Below are 16,895 nucleotides of genomic sequence, written 5' to 3' on the forward strand. Positions count from 1 at the left end.
TTCCGAAAATTTTTATTTCTCCGATTTTATTGGACAGTTAGGTCAGGAGTCAGCTTTTGGGGTTAATTGACCAAATTGCCCCTCGCCGGTTCATCCCGGTTTGCAAATAATCCAATATTTCTTAGGCTCACGACCTAATTATTTGGTAGCTTAACGTTCTTTTCGTGATTTTCTCTTTTCCATTGTGTTCATAAGGGTCCTAAGGACCATGGCGTCACTTTACGATTCGAAATTTGAGTTTAAAGCGACTTGTGATCGTTCAGGAGGTTACCCATCCCTGTGACTCTCGGCTCGTTTAACTTCTTATGTTCTATTTTTCTTATTTATACTTAACTAATTGAACATTACTAATTATTTGTGTTTATGGCTTCTTAAGTTGTCTTAAGTGTGGTCCTAATCCCCTTAATTGTCCGGACCGACACCGGTCACCGGAACAGTGAAATCTACCAGGCTATACAAACGGGGGTGTTACAATTAAAGGTCCCTTAGGCAAATCCCACATCGGCAAAGCACGGAGATGGTCTTGGGCTCAAAAGTAATGATATATAAGATGGGGGAACTAATCACTAGAGGCGCCTTTTGGTGGAATGGCCTGGAGAGTTGGAAGAACTCCAGGGTTAAACGTGCTCGCTTGAGAGAAATCCTAGGATGAGTGACTTCCTGGGAAGTTCTCCATTCCACCTATGGGACAAAACCGTGAGGCTTATGGCCAAAGCGGACAATTCCTCTAGTGGTTGGTTCCTGATCGTTACAATTGGTATCAGAGCTGCTCGCGTGTCCTCTTGGGCGATGGTGGGGCAAACCTCAGCGAGGACGCTGAGTCCCGAAAGGGGGGGAGAAAGGTCCCTTAGGCAAATCCCACATCGCAAAGCACGGAGATGGTATTGGGCTCAAAAGTAATGATATATAAGATGGGGGAACTAATCACTAGAGGCGCCTTTTGGTGGAATGGCCTGGAGAGTTGGAAGAACTCCAGGGTTAAACGTGCTCGCTTGAGAGAAATCCTAGGATGTGTGACCTCCTGGGAAGTTCTCCATTCCACCTATGGGACAAAACCGTGAGGCTTATGGCCAAAGCGGACAATTCCTCTAGTGGTTGGTTCCCGATCGTTACAGAGGGTCCCAGCGAAGAACTCAAGCCGTGACTACCCCTCGAAGGATCGGGTCCCAGCGAAGAACTCAAGCCGTGACTACCCGTCCTATCCATAGTCTACACCACATCACACGCACGCCAACTCACGCACACTGCTCCAAATTACCACAACAACATCCATGGCACTTTAACAGTTATCAATACAACATAAATCGTGCCTAGAGTTTAACTACATAAATATATGCATATAAGTGATGCATGGGCATACTTGAACATATAATAATAGTGAAATTACAATTAAAATTAATATTTTACTCACAGACTTGACAACGGTCACTGTGGCGGCTGGGCGGAGGAAGAAGGCTGTCCCGGCTCACCTGACAATTACATTACAATTTTTAATATAAATGACTCAATACAATCAAGAAAAGACCAAATACGTCCTAAGTCGTGCCGAAAATCCGGCAGAGTCTCCCCTATACCTAGGACCTACCCAACCTGCAAAAGGGCTCAAAACACACTTCTATATTCACAATCCATATATCCACAACTCAATCACATCCCACAGCCCCTCCTGGGCCCATCAAATCAGTCATCCATCACAATATGTAAAATTTCAATTTAGTCCTTATAATTGATCATTTTTGCAAAAACTACCCAAACAAGCTCTAAAAATTCTAAAACTTTGCCCCGCGGTCCTTAGCAATATTACTAGGCTATTGCAAAAAGAATCATAATTTTCTGAGCTACCACGAATATTTTATGGATTTTTAATCCTATTTAAGCACTAGAAAATTACGAAAAAGCAAGGTTCGGGTTTACCTTTGCCGACTCCGACTTCGGGGACGCGCTCGAGACGTCTGACAATAGGGGGGTAGCCAAAACCTTGGTTCAATTCGGAGACTTTTCCGGTAACGGGTCTGTCTGGCCGGAGATTCACAGACCCGATCAACTGTTGAATTTCCGCGACTTGAGGATACCTACACGAAGCCCACAACACGGGGGTTAGTACATAAATTTTTCAGAATTTTCTAAGCTCATTTAATGCTCGAAAAGACACTGCGAAATTCCGTGGGACCCACCGAAAAACGGTGTCGGAAAAATTTGAAATTTATGTCGCCGCGAAGCTCTCGACGAGTGGAGCGCTCTGGTACTCTCGGTTTTCTCGTGGGATTCACGGTTTGTGAGGAATCTAGCCCGAAAGTCAAAATGGGCTAAAACTTCCCGGGCAAAAATTTGACAAACCGCTCGATGGACTTCGGTGTTCTTGGTGTCTATGGAAAGCTCTCGTCGAGTAGATGATTTTAGACACAAGACCCGGTCCAATTGGTGGCCGGATTGGCCGAATTTTGACCAGGGAAGTCGAAGAGTCGCGCGCGCAGGGGAGGGCGTTTGCGCGCATTTTTCCGGCCGTTCGGGGTGGCGTCCGGTGGGCTGGGATGGCTGGTGGTTGGCGCCGGTGGTGAGTGGCGAGGTGGGTGGTGGCGGCGGGCGGAGAGAGAAAAGAAAGAAAAAAGGGGAGGAGGTCCGGACGCGCGGAAGAAAAGGGAAGAAGAAAAAGGGAGCCAGTCCGATTCGACCGGTCCGATTCGGCTGGTCCGATTCAGATACAAAATTTTGAATTTTTACTCTGCCTCGGGACCGAAAATGAGCTCCAAAAATTCCGAAAAAATTTCAGAAAACTCAGAAAAATACGTAGATTTCAAATATATTTTTAGTTTTGCCACATGGTCTTTAAATAAATTTTTAAAAATCATCAAAGTTTATATTTTCGAAAAATCGAACCCGATTTTTGAAATCCGAAAAATCTTAAAAAAATTCATAAAATTTAAATAAAATTAAAATACTAAAAATGCTCATAAAATAATAAAATTTAAAATTTTGGGGTGTTACACGCAACATCAAACATGTTGGCTGCTATAGAAAGATGTAGAGTAGATGGGCTTTTTTTGGAAGTCTAATATTGGGCCACATGGCGTGTTTTCCGGGTTTGCTAGCCCAACAACGCCACTTACTCTGGGCTGTGACAATAAAGAGCCAGGATTTCTTAGTAAACCGGCGGCGTTCTAGTGATGGTTGATCCCTGTTGGTGGACGACTTGTAGTTTCAATATTCGGAAAAGATATTTTCAATTATCTCGTTGTGTGTGTGCGCTTTATTGTTTTGGTGAGAAGACTGATTGTCTTCTTGTCAACAATGACGTGGTGGTGTGTTTATCTGCAAAGCAAACAAGCCATTGCTATCATATCATTTGCCGAAAGGCCCGAATCCATCCATCTAAAAACGAGACGTGACTTGCGTTTGTGAAATAAACGACAACCCGTTTCAACCTTGCAACTTCAGAATTTTACTTTTTCCATGCGTATACAAAAGTTACAGTTGGTAAAAAGCCCAACATTTTTGTTGCCTATCTAGTTTTTATTAAAGACTAAGTAAGTATTTGATTTAATTTATAAAAATTAATTTAAATTATATATTTATAATTAATTTAAATTTATAAATATTAAAATTTTAAATAGTTATATAATTAATTAAAATTTTTATAAGTGATTGATAAATTATTAAAAACTTTGGTAAAAATATATAAAAATCATATATAATAAAAAATATATCTATATTTTATCATATATGTAAATGTATAAATAGAACAATGACATTGCTAATAATACACTTTATGATTTATATTATTTATAAAAATATTAATAAAATATATTTATTGCGAGCTGTATATATTTATCACTAATAACATAAATTAATAACAAAAATTCGTCATTAATTATCTTTTTGTAGCAATGTATTTATCATCAATACTTTTAACAACGAAAAGTTAATTCTATACAAAGTGGTCGCAACTAAGTTTTAACTATAAAATATACATCATTAATAATTTCAACAGTGATAAATTATTCTATAATTATTAGCGACAAGTTATTTATGCTAAGTAATTCAATACAAATTCATTACTAAATAATTTTTAGCGCCAGTCTATAAATAAGCTCAATTTTCAATATTATTATAGTTAATAAAAATAAAAATTTTAATATTAATTTAATAATAACTATAATCTATTGTAATTTTATATTCTTATTTCTATAAACATTATTAATTCATTAAAAATATTTTATTTATTACAATAAAATTAATAAACAACATTAAATATCGAATCTCACTTATATTAATTTATTTTTTTAATTAGTATAAATATTTACAAACTTAAAATATTAAATTATAAAATTACTATTAAAAATTGACTATTTAATTAACACGATTATAAAAATATTATTAAATTTAATTAAATAAAAATATTTATATCAATAAATATAAAATTTTAATCCCATTCAATGACAAATATTTTTTACATTATAAATTTATAACTTTTTTAATATGTATATAATAATAACGGATAGTTTTAATATTTACACAATTTATTTCTCTATAATAAAACTCAAGTTTAATTAACTTTGACTTATAGTAGGCAAAATTGATTTATAAATCTTTAAATTTTTCGAGTTTTTGTATGTCACATGTATTATTTTTATATGAAGGTATTTGTACGTAAATGTGATTACTATAATTTTATTATTATGCCAGTATCAAATGAAACTAATAATCTTGTAACTTTAATAATATTTATAGGTTAAAATAGATTAATTTTCCTTTTTTTTTAATATTTAATATTAATGCATTCTATAATACTTAAGATGATTAATATCATTTTTATATAAAAAAAGTGTATTTAGCATATGATTGTATGATATTTTAATTTTTTTAGGTCTATTTAGTTTAAATATAAATTAATTATAATTTGTTAATATCATTATATGGATAACATATTTTTTATTTTTAATTTACTAGTCAATCATAATTAGATTATTGATTTCGATCACAAAGTTATGAGAAAGTTTAATTATATTTTTTTATATATTTAATTATGTTACTCTCAATATTAATTTTAAATTGTTATGTTTTATATTTTTACAAGAAGAAAAATGAGAAATTGTGAAAATAAAAAGAAGAAAAAAATCACTGAGAGTGTTAATTATATAATTAATATAAATAAATTGAAAATACATAATTAAATTTATACTTATATTTATATTTTATTCTATGATGTATTTTTAACACATATAATGTAATGTATAATTTTAAAAATTAAAATACTTATTTAACATATTAAATAAGTTTTAAAATTTTTTGTATTAAATAATATAATATAAAATTCAAAATATCAATAAGCTGAAAATGAAAAATTTATACTGATAATATATAAAATTATAAAATACATTATAATATTGGATTTAGTTAAGCAATCATATTATGTAAATTAATATTAATTTAAATTATACTACTCAACTAAGTCTTTATCTAAAAAATTTGGGGTCGGTTATATGGATTCGCTTTCTCCATTCTGAACGATTTTGGGTTAAATCCTCAGAAATGTGTAATGCTTCTAGGCCATGTTGTACTATTCTCCTCCAAGTCAATTTATGTTTACCCATTTTTTTCTTTTTATCCTATAACCTAATGTGCTCTACTTGTCTAACTGGAGCCTCCGTATGTCTACGCTTCACATGACAAAATCACTTCAATATCTATTCTCTCAACTTATCTTCAATTGACACCACTCCTACCTTTTCTCTACTACTCTCATTACGGACTTTATCTAGTCTAGTATGGCCACTCATCCACCTTAACATTTTCATATCTGTAACTCTTATCTTAGATGCATACGACTTTTTAAGTGCCCAACACTCACTACCATATAACATAGCCGGTTGTACGATTATACGGTAAAATTTTCCTTTCAATTTATTGGAAATCTTACGATCATATAAAACTCCCGTGGCACATCTCCACTTCAACCATCCGGCTTTAATCCTATGATTAACATCCTTCTCACATCCCCCATCTACTTGAAGGACCGAGCCTAGATTTTTAAAGTGATTACTTTGGGACAGTACCACTCCATTCAAACTAACTCATTCCCTGTCACTAGTTTGGCCTTCACTGAACTTGCAATGCATGTATTATGTCTTCGTTCTACTTAACTTAAAACCCTTTAACTCTAGAGCACTTCTTCAAAATTATAGCTTTCTATTGACTCATTCTCGTGTCTCATCTATCATTAATTTAAATTATAAAAAAATATAATATAGACAAATTAATTTTTTTTAAGTAAAATAATAAAATATGAATAAATTTGATTCAATGAATTAATTTATATTTTTTATTAATTAATTTTAATTTAAAATATATTTACCCATTTATATTTTTAAATTTATTCTTATATTATTTTTATCAAATTACATTTAAATTCATAGTTATGTTATTATTATATAACACGTATCTTTCCTAAAACCATGATCGAATAAAAGGGTAAATTTTAAATTAATTAAGAGAAAAATTTAAATGAAAATTAATTTAAATAATAATAATTCGCGTCTTAAAAAAATTAATTAATTTTATATTATCAAAAATTAATATTGGTTATAAAACATTCCAACTCAGGAAATGGTAACTGCCATTGGAGATTAAAATTTTAAATTATAAAAAATTAATATTTAATTTTTATATAAATTATTAATTCAATAATAAACTTAATGAAACGCATAATCATATATGAATCAATTATAAATTTACAATTATTTTTATAAATACGTTAATAAAAATATTATTTTGTGCTATAAATTGATATGATTGAGGTTTGACTTTAGACATAGGTTTGATCCGACTTTAGACTGAAATCAAATTATAATCGTTTTAAATTAAATTGATTTTATTTTAATTTTAAATTAAAATTGAATTTTCTATTTAAAAAAAATAAAAATCTTTATCATCATATTTAATTAAATGTTAAATTCCATCTTGGATTCTTAGCATCTAAAGTCTGCTCAGGGTACTTTTGACATTTCAAAATAAATTATTAAAAAATTAATTTTTTTAAAACAATAATATTAAAAAATTAATTTTATTTTTACGCCCTACGCCCCAAGCGATACACCCCGGACATGAGTTACCATATTGGTCCCATCTTGTAGTACGCTACAATACTCCTACATTTTGTCCATGCAACCCACATCATCAACCAATAATATTGCAGACTTGATGTGGTCGGTCAGCTCATGTGTCAAAGTGATATTTAATATTAATAAATATATTAATTATAAAAAATTAAAAATTCATTTAAAATTAAGTTTAATATATTTTTATAATAAAAGTAAAATATTCATATAATTTTTTAATAATATTTAAATTTTTTTTATGCCAAATTTAGCTGTACTCCGTTGAGCTTAAGAATCCACCCGTGCTCAGCTTTTTGAATTTAGAAATAATCTCTTATGTTGGCTTCATGAATTGCACTGTGATCTCTCCGTATCAAAATTTTCATTTTTTTGCAAGCCGTGAATAATATTTTTTAGACTCTTCGAATTATTCACTTATATAATCATTAATTTATTATTTTTCATCGACTTCTTCAAATAAAAGTTCATCGTTTCAGTAATAAAAATATTTATATTCAGATGTATATCAACGGTAACTCTTTTAAATTATTAAATTTATAAAAAATTATCTGCTTTATTTTTAAAATCTATTCAATATTTTTAGACAACATAAAAATTTTCATTTTATTGATAATTATTTTCTGATAATAATAAATAATTTATATTTTTTAAAGATCATTTATTTTAAAAATAAGACTCTTTTAAAATTATAATTATCGAAGCTCAAAAATTAATTTAATAATTATAACTAAATTATTCAACATATAAAAAGACATCTCAATTTTATCCTAAATGAAAAAAAATTTTACATAAATCTCATTATTAAGAGACTCATTAATTTTTTTTTTTTCAAATTGTACCATATGAATAAAAATAATTTAATTAACTCTGTCTGATAAATAAAAGTGTTTTATGTAATTTTATAAAACTATTAAAATAGTGATTTATTATTATTTTTTTTAAAATAAAATATTATTTATTATTTTTTTTATTAACACACTTTGTTTTAAATATGAACAATTTAGAATTATAATTAATTTGTATGGCTTACAATTTCCACACCATCCCTGTAACACAACACGGAAAAAATATTTGCCACTTTATCCAGCTGGGGTCTTACTATTGGATTAATAAACAGACTCCCAATGGTTACTTTTACACCGATTCTCGACTCGCAGCAGAGGAATTTTTCATGAAAAGCCAGGTGTCACGTCCATGAGGAACTGGAATTCACGCATTACGAAGCGCGTAGAGATATATCGTTTTCGTCGTTGTAAGCGGACCAGACACCCTCTCTCTCTCTCTCTCTCCAACTCCTATAATATTTCGCAGCGACTAGCCAGGACTTCGCTCTCTCTCTCTCTCTCTCTCTCTCTCTCTCTCTCTCATGTATAATATTTTTCAATAATCTTCACGAAAATTGAATCTTTGCAGCCATGAAAGCCCAGCTTTACTAATACAGGTATTCGTCTTCCTTCTATGTTCTCTCTCTCTTACTGTGCCTGAGGTTTTGTGTATAAATATTATTTATATATATATATATATGTATTTTTTTTTCCTTTTGGTGTGCGTGTGCGTATGCGATTCTCTCTCTTAACTATGCGTATAAAAGGTCACGTTTTGTTTATTTCTAATCTATAACTTGTCAATCGGGGGCGTAACCAAGCATAACCATTTCCTCAGGTTGGCTCTTCGCACTTGGGTTTTGACGGGTTTTTGGTTTTATCAATGGAGGTATATGCAGTAATTTTCTTTCTTTCTTTCTTTTTTCTTTTTTACTTAATTATTCTTAATTTATTGTTCTCTTTTTGTTTGTTATTAGGATTTAATGCTGTTTACTCTTTGTGGGTTAACGGTTTCTGGCAGTGTAAAAATAGAATTTCTTTGGATCGTTTTGGAATTCTCAACTATGAGTAATAGTTGTTTTCTCGTACTCTTGGTTTTTGCTACTGTTTTCTTTTCTTTTTTTTTTTTTCTTTTTTCCTTTTATCTTTTTTATTCATTTCTTTGGCTTTGAATGTTCTTGTTTGGTTGGGATTGGTTTAGGTAAATGTGCTTAATGGGTCGATGAAAGTTCGGGTTTTTATTGTTTCGATGTTCGTTTGGGTTCGAGAATGGATCTGGGGCTGGTTACTTGCTTACCTGACTTTGTTTGTGCCTTTGTGGGGTTGGACCGTTGCTGATTTCATGGAATACTGTTGCAATCTTTGCATAAAAATATGTGTTTATGCATATATGTGATATTTTGAGCATGTCGAATTTTCCAATATATATATATATATATATTTTTTTTAACATGTAAACTATTGTTTGGTTCTGATATTTATTTAAATTTTAAAAAAATAAATTGGATTTTTTCAATTGCTAATTCAAATTGATACATAATATTTGGCTTCTTAAAAATCATTTATTAGTCGTTGATGAGTTTTATTCCTTTTTTATATATATAATAATTGTATAAATGTTTTGGTTAGTTTTACAGTATCGTCTGAGTCAAAGTTAAAAACTTTTCATTGATCATATGCTTCTAGATTTTTATTTTTTTTATATATTTTTTAATTTATTATGGACTTATGCAGACTTTTACTTTTTAGCTAGGCTTTCACCTGGAATAACTGAAAGTTGATTTTCTACTTTAATTTGAGTCCAGTAATGGCAGATTCCAGATGGATTATATGGACAAAATTATTATTATTATTATTATTATTATTATTATTATTATTATTATTATTATTATTATTATTATTACTGGCCGGTTAAAGAAGTATTTAGTTTTAGCAGAAAGACGGAATTTTTGTCCAACAATAATATATTTTTCTGTGAATTTGAGATTGTTCTTATCTTCTCATTGTGTTTCTCTTAACTTTTATCTTATTCTAGAAACCTTGATCCTATATATTTAAGTGCCATATTATATATTTGTAAAGCAAAAAAGAAAAGTAAAGAAGGAAGTTATTTAATGTTACATAATGTTTGTTATCCCATGCTAAATTTATTCTGCAGTCAGATTTTTTCATGTTCTGTTGTCTTTGCAATACAATTAATCATCTTGGTTTATTTGCCCTACTTGGTAGATGGATGTTGTTCAAGTGAATCAGAATTGGAATTGCATTGACGAGTCTGCTGAGCACTCACTTTATCCAGAGGCTCTTGGTATAAGTGATGCCTTTAGGGATCCTGAGCTGCTTCCTCGCATTGGAGATCAATACCAGGTTGAGATTCCACCTCTCATGACAAAATCTGCCTACTTCTTGCTCACAGAGATGGCAAAAGATCCAGTAATCATGCCTGGTAGTTCCCATGATTTTTTAGTGGGATTACCCATATCACTAATGTGGATCAAGGAGGAAGTCAAGAACATTAAACATGAACACCGAGAATTTCTTGGTGATTTGAATGGCTCATCTAATAGAAATAAATCCCTAAAACATGAAAGCAATGCAGAGATTCAGATTTTTCCAGGAAGTGACTTACAAGTTAAGTCTGAACCTATGGATGTTCTACTCAATAGTGCGGTGGAAGACATAAAGCCTGCAAAATTAGATTTGCAAGAAGAAAAGAAGAATCATCAGCAGCTTGGAGGCAAAAGCTACCTCATGGTTCCGGGTTCTTTGGGTGTCACATGGAATGATTTTGAGGAGGCCAGTTTCCTTCTTGGTTTATACATCTTTGGAAAGAATCTTGTTCAAGTAAAGAAATTTGTTGAGAGCAAACAGATGGGAGATATACTTTCATTTTATTATGGGAAGTTTTATAGGTCTGAAAGATACTACAGATGGTCAGAATGCCAGAAAATAAGAAGCAGAAGATGTATATATGGACAAAGGATTTTTACAGGATCCACTCAGCAAGAGCTGCTTTCTCGTTTGTTTTTACATTTGTCAGAGGAATGCAAAAATACGTTGATGGAGGTATTTTATGGAGTATTCCTGCATGTTGTGCAATCTTTGAAGCTATGATCACCAAATAAGGATGCAGTGGTTAAGTATAAAATGCATGGGTAGCCATGTAAAGAAACATACATACACACACAAATCAATAAGTTCAGGAAGTATATGCTAAAATAACAAACTGATTTTTGGAAATATATTTTGATTTATTTTTCTCTTTTGGATCTTTGCCTTTTTGTTGGGTCTTTGATAGACACATCCCATTAACTGATTGATCTGTCAAATCTCAATACTCAAAAGTATGATTATCTAATTTTGAGAAGAAGAAGATATTAAGTCCAGCTATTCTCTGTATGAATGTAGAGTTACAAGTTCTTACACTGAACTAATCAATCTCACTTTTGAAATTGGGAAAGATTTGCTTTTATTTTTTCAAACTGTTCTTTTACTTTTGATTGTTACTTGTTTGAGAACTAATAGGAAGGTGTTATATTGGTTCTCTCTTCATAGTTGCTTTAGCTGGTAAGCCTGACCTCGATTCTTTAGGTGTTTTTTCTTTACAACAAAAGTTGCAGTCACTGACAATCTTGACGTTGCTCATTTGTTCCAAACTGCTCCTTTTTTGTTCAAAATGAAGGGCAATTTATGTACTAGAGGTTGTGCCTGTCATTGGTGCAATTTATGTTATCCTTTTTTAATTAGCTCCTGATTTTTTCCTTAGTTTAATTATTAATTTGATCTATTGTTAGGTTTCTAAGACATTTGGAGAGGGGAAAATGTTGCTAGAAGAATATGTATTGACCTTGAAGGCTGTAGTTGGAATGAACAACCTTGTTGAGGCAGTGGGAATTGGCAAAGGGAAGCAAGACCTGACAGGCATTGCGATGGAGCCTCTGAAGTCAAATCAAGTTGCTACTGGTCGTCCAGAAATACCAGTTGGCAAAGCTTGCTCCACTCTTTCACCCTTGGAAATTGTCAACTTCTTAACTGGAGGTTATCGATTAAGCAAAGCCAGATCAAATGACCTTTTCTGGGAGGCTGTTTGGCCTCGTTTACTTGCAAGAGGGTGGCACTCTGAGCAGCCTAATGATTATGGTTTTGCTGCTGCTTCCAGGCATTCTCTGGTCTTTCTAGTCCCTGGTATCAAGAAGTTTTCAAGAAGGAAACTAGTGAGAGGAGAGCACTATTTTGATTCTGTCAGTGATGTCTTGAATAAAGTTGCTTCAGATCCAGCTCTCCTTGAGCTTGATGTTGGAGCAGACAAGATTTTGGACCAACAAGATTTTCCCAATCAGCAACGCCATTGCTATCTCAAGCCACGAACTCCTAGCCACAGGGCAGAAGTCATGAAGTTTACTGTTGTTGATACTAGTCTGGCTAATGGGGAAACATCCACGGTGAGAGAACTGAGAAGCTTACCAGTTGAAATGATGAACATTTCCACCACCAGAAGTGATTCTGAAGAAAGTGATGAAGATTCTACTGAGGATTCAATAAATGAATCTGATTCTTCTGATAACTTGTGTTTTGATCACAGCAGGACTGATATTTCAAAATCCACAAAGGTCAATGTTGATGTGGGAGACTCGTCTGGCAGGGAAAATTTTGAAAATATTGCTTTGAGGCAATGTTCCCCTGTAATTGGCTCAGGTTTCACCCAGGTTCCGGTCAAAATCCCAAAGGATCAGAATGCTAGCAAGTATGATGATATGCATCCAAGTAAGCATATCAAAGGTCAAGCAATAAAGAGAACGAAACCTGCCAATAGGAATCTTTTAGGCCCTGTTGCAAAAAGACGGCGAAGATTAACTGTGTGTGATCACGCAGTGACAAGCTGTTGTACTGTCAATGTCTCAGTAGATCCCAGGTTAGAACAAGATGAAGTTGGTTGTACATCAGGAAATCATGATTTGCAAGAGAATACTCTTTCTTATCTGGATTCACATCAGGCAAAGTTGTCATCCACCAGTTCTTCATCCAGGGGCAGCCCTAATATTACAGATGAATGCAATCTGAGTAGCAACTTATCTGTTGCTGAACATCCTAATGAGAAATCTCAGTCTCGGACATTGATTGACCTGAACATACCCATCCCTGAAGATGCTGAGACTGAAGCGTTAATGATGGAAATGATAGAAAGACAGCATGATAAAGAGACTGGACAGACACAGGATTTCGGTATGCTGAAAACTTCCGCTTCAGTATGTGGTTCTACTTCTGAGCAACCACCTGGCTTCAATTCTCGTAGGCAAAGTACAAGAAACCGACCACTGACCACTAAAGCACTGGAAGCTCTTGCTTGTGGATTTTTGAGCATAAAGCAGAATCGGAGGAGTCGGGATGATTTTTCACTGGATAACTCAATGTCGAGGCCTTCACGACGTGCTCGCGGTAAGGTGAGAGTTACTGAAAACTTCGGAACTGGTGTAATGGATTTCAAAGGAGATGAAAGAGCAAATGGTGTATGTAATAGTAGTAGTGACATGTTCAATGAGCTTCATGTTTAATTTGGGGCTGCAAGATTGGTCAGATGCTGATTTGCAAACTTGTAACATAAGAATGGGGCGCTGGTGTGTTTTATCTGCTAATCAGCTCTGGAAGACCGAGCACTTCTTAGCTGCTGAAGTATCTGCAACAAGAATAGTATAGCGATCCTTTTTTTTTTTTTTTTTTAATTTCTAGCTTTCGACTGCTGCGGAATACATGGCTTTACAAGCCAACTTCACGAGGGTTATACAAAGGCACCGGATCTTCCATAATATTAGGCAAAGAGCCATTCATGATACTCGGCATCGTTTAAAGAAGATGGAGGCAGTAGTTGCTTGCCAGTTAAAATATATTTTGTTCAGTAGCAGTGGAACAGAACAAATAAGTCATTATTTGTATCTCATTTCATGCTTGCTGCAACTGGAATTGGACTATGAAAGGTTGCAGCACCTTGCCTAATTTAGGAGATTATTGTGTTGATGGTTCATAAAGTTTCATTCAGCGGAGTGATAGAAGCTAGTCCAACATCTGACTGATGCACCTGTGCTTTTTAAGTCATTTATGATGAACTAAAATTTATACATTTTTGCTGTTGGCAAGGTTTATAAAAATAGAAATTGTGCTTTGTTGCCGCTGCTGGGCATATTTTGCTGCTCCTTTTTAATAAATTATTAGAAGTGTAATGAACAAGATTTTAATAAATAATTATATTTGTAACACCCTAGTCAAATCCCACATCGACAAAACACGGGAGAGATGCTGGGTTTATAAGTTGGTGGTTCGTAACCCCTATTGACGCGTTTTAAAACCATGAGTGCTTCGACCCAGAGCGGACAATATTACTAGTGGGCCGGGCCATTACATTTGTGTGGTATCAGAGCCGCTCCGCCTGCAAACTTGAACGATGGTGGGGCAAACCTTAGCGGCTCAACCCAGAGCGGACAATATCACTAGTGGGCCGGGCCATTATATTTGAAAAATTTGGACCATTTCTCGATTTGTGCGTGTCATCTTGCGCAGGGGCCATGCTAATCTTCTCTGTATCGTTCCAATTTTATCGGATGAGGACGCACCAGCTACGCACTGGAGTGAAAACGAGTCTTACTCAACTGCTCAGCGCCCTTTTGGGAATGAAACCTCCCAAGCGATAAAAGCGATAAATTCGTGAGGCCCGTGAGCCAAAGCGGACAATAATAGAGAAGGATCAGGCTGTTACAATATTTAAATCTATATTTTAGAATAATAATAATAATAATAAAACCTACTTGGAAGAGAGCCACGTGGGGAGTTATTCTGTGCCCTTTTTAGGTTTCCAAAACCAGCGTCTGTTCTCCTGCTGGCATTTACACTACGTTCTTCTTCTTCTTCTTCTTCTTTACTCCCAAGCCAATATCACAGAAAGGCTGTAATTGTCCCTATATTTTTCTTTGCACCAACTAGTATATACCGATAGCAATTTTGTGAGTGTTTCTGGTATTAAACATTAAGCTGGAAGCTGTAAAATAAGAGGAATGGGCCAGGCATTTCGTCGAGCATCTGGCAGAATACGAGCCACCGACCCATCGCCGACTGCCAAGAGCGTACGGGAACGCAGGCCTCCCGTGGGCACCACCGAAAAGGTGAATATCTCAAGGAGAACCGCCCAATATAACAATCAGGACAGTCTTGATTCTGGTTAGTGCCTATGTCATTGCTTGTTCTTTAGACGTCTCAAATTCTTTAGTCTTTGAGTAATTTGTTCTTTGGTCTCAAATTCATCAATATAATTGTCATAAACAGCGACTTACATATGATTTCCTCTGAAGTCAGTATTCGAGGGGTTGGTTTAGTTTCTGAGAAAACTTTAGACATTAAAATTCTAGCATTGACATTCATTTGCATGGAGTGTTTTGTGCTTATGCTTGTAGTTATGTATGCAACTCTTATGAAGCGATTACTAACGTCAGATTATTTCAAAATTGTCTCTTCATTTATGCTCTGGGTGAGATGGTGCTCCGAGAGTTAACGCTGACAATGTCCTTGAAGAACGAGATCCTCAATTTGATGCAATGCTTAGTCAAATGGTGGGTAGAATTAGATCAAAGCCTGGAGGGAAACTTCAGATCGGTGAGGTGAGTTATTGGAATTTGCAGCACCTGTTAGTCTCCTGGGATCATGTGCATGATATGGCAAGAGATACAAATTCATGCATTTATTAGAACAAAGAAATTGCCTATTAGAACTGGTGATTGGTTTATGAGGCTGCTTTTAAGCCAAATCTCTAGGCTCACTTGGATAAAGCTGCACTCTTGAGAACATACTTGCATATCATGATTGCTACCCATGACATTTTCAATTAGAAATTCCACTTGATATATGATTGGAACTTATTAAATTCAGTTGAGTGACTATGTGAGGCTTCATCCAAGTGAATGGTGCCTTGTCTTTCACTTTTTAGATAATCTGAAAAGATTCTGTTGGATTTCGTTAACAGGCAGCAGTGGTAGAAAGGTATAATAGGCCTATGCCAAAGCTGCGGAACACAAAACCTGATTCTGGCAGGTATGAAGAAAGACCTGCTCCTCAAGGAACTTTGAATGTGGCACAGCTGCGCCACATCATGCTTCTGCATCAAGGTAAAGCTGATGATCACAATGGACCAATGGACATCCACCAGATTGCCAAGAAGTTTAGACTAGAAGTTGCACAGGTGGAGCAGATCTTGCAGTATGTATCACTGCCACCGGAGGATAGCAACAAACAGAAAAGTTATCAGTGATCACAGGCTTTCACTTCTGCTTTGCTAACACGATACTCTGTTGAATAAGGAAGAGTTGATACTGCAATTTGAAATTTTATCAGCTGGGCAATTATGGTTTCATGTCCTTCGTCGCATATCAAATATAACTATTTCTTGACCATAAGTGTCTCGGGAAAGGTTGTACAATTATCTGTTGTGCTCGGGGGTTAAGGATGCTATGACTAAGTTCACTTTGTTGGTACTTTCCAGCACTCGAGGCCATTTTTGTTTAAAGAGTTGGGGGGAAAGTTTTTTTCCTTTTTATTTGTTTCTTTGTGTGTAATTCAACACGTGGCGTTTAACATTGTTAGACTGCGATAATCTTTTACCTGCTAAACATTCCATGAATTTCAAATCTTCAGACATTTTGGAATATCAATTCGTTTTCTCGTATCACCCATACTTCACTCTCTGGGTTTTGAGGATATAGTTGTGCGCATTGGCGATAACAGAGAATCAGCAAACATAAGAAGGCCGCATTGATTGAATGGAGTTTGATCCAAATAATTGTTGGAGTTCATCAGCTGGATAGCTACTATAATAGTTGGGCAAAGTTTCAATGTTTCCGTATACCCATCAATAATAAGGGTGATTTAAATTTTTATTTATAAAATTGATAAACATACAACAGTTTTATCATAATTG

The 16,895-nt window shown here is 34.0% G+C and overlaps 2 protein-coding genes and 1 non-coding gene across 5 annotated transcripts; 2 read left to right on the top strand and 1 right to left on the bottom strand.

Annotated features, from left to right (window-relative positions):
• The first annotated feature begins 8,444 nt into the window (after positions 1-8,444).
• Positions 8,445-13,986, top strand: LOC110631447 (uncharacterized). Of its 3 annotated transcripts, XM_021779274.2 has the most exons (4): positions 8,445-8,556; positions 8,778-8,828; positions 10,169-11,005; positions 11,734-13,986. In XM_021779274.2, exons 2-4 carry the CDS (start codon positions 8,823-8,825, stop codon positions 13,489-13,491), a joined length of 2,601 nt encoding a protein of 866 aa, XP_021634966.2. In that variant the 5' UTR covers positions 8,445-8,556; positions 8,778-8,822; the 3' UTR covers positions 13,492-13,986. The 3 variants fall into 3 exon arrangements, with proteins under 3 accessions (XP_021634966.2, XP_021634969.2, XP_021634967.2); XM_021779277.2 differs by lacking the exon at positions 8,778-8,828 and having other exon boundaries at positions 8,536-8,556; XM_021779275.2 differs by lacking the exon at positions 8,445-8,556 and having other exon boundaries at positions 8,690-8,828.
• Positions 13,987-14,446: 460 nt separating this feature from the next.
• LOC131174243 (U6 spliceosomal RNA) lies at positions 14,447-14,548 on the bottom strand. Its single transcript, XR_009144491.1, has one exon. It is a non-coding gene; the product is annotated as a U6 spliceosomal RNA (small nuclear RNA).
• A 257-nt stretch (positions 14,549-14,805) lies between these two features.
• On the top strand, positions 14,806-16,623 carry LOC110673925 (uncharacterized). The gene is made up of 3 exons (XM_021837171.2): positions 14,806-15,145; positions 15,458-15,582; positions 15,945-16,623. Exons 1-3 carry the CDS (start codon positions 14,983-14,985, stop codon positions 16,227-16,229), a joined length of 573 nt encoding a protein of 190 aa, XP_021692863.2. The 5' UTR covers positions 14,806-14,982; the 3' UTR covers positions 16,230-16,623.
• The last annotated feature ends 272 nt before the right edge of the window (positions 16,624-16,895 follow it).

This window comes from Hevea brasiliensis, chromosome 15 (assembly GCF_030052815.1).
Source record: "Hevea brasiliensis isolate MT/VB/25A 57/8 chromosome 15, ASM3005281v1, whole genome shotgun sequence".
Taxonomy (NCBI): domain Eukaryota; kingdom Viridiplantae; phylum Streptophyta; class Magnoliopsida; order Malpighiales; family Euphorbiaceae; genus Hevea; species Hevea brasiliensis.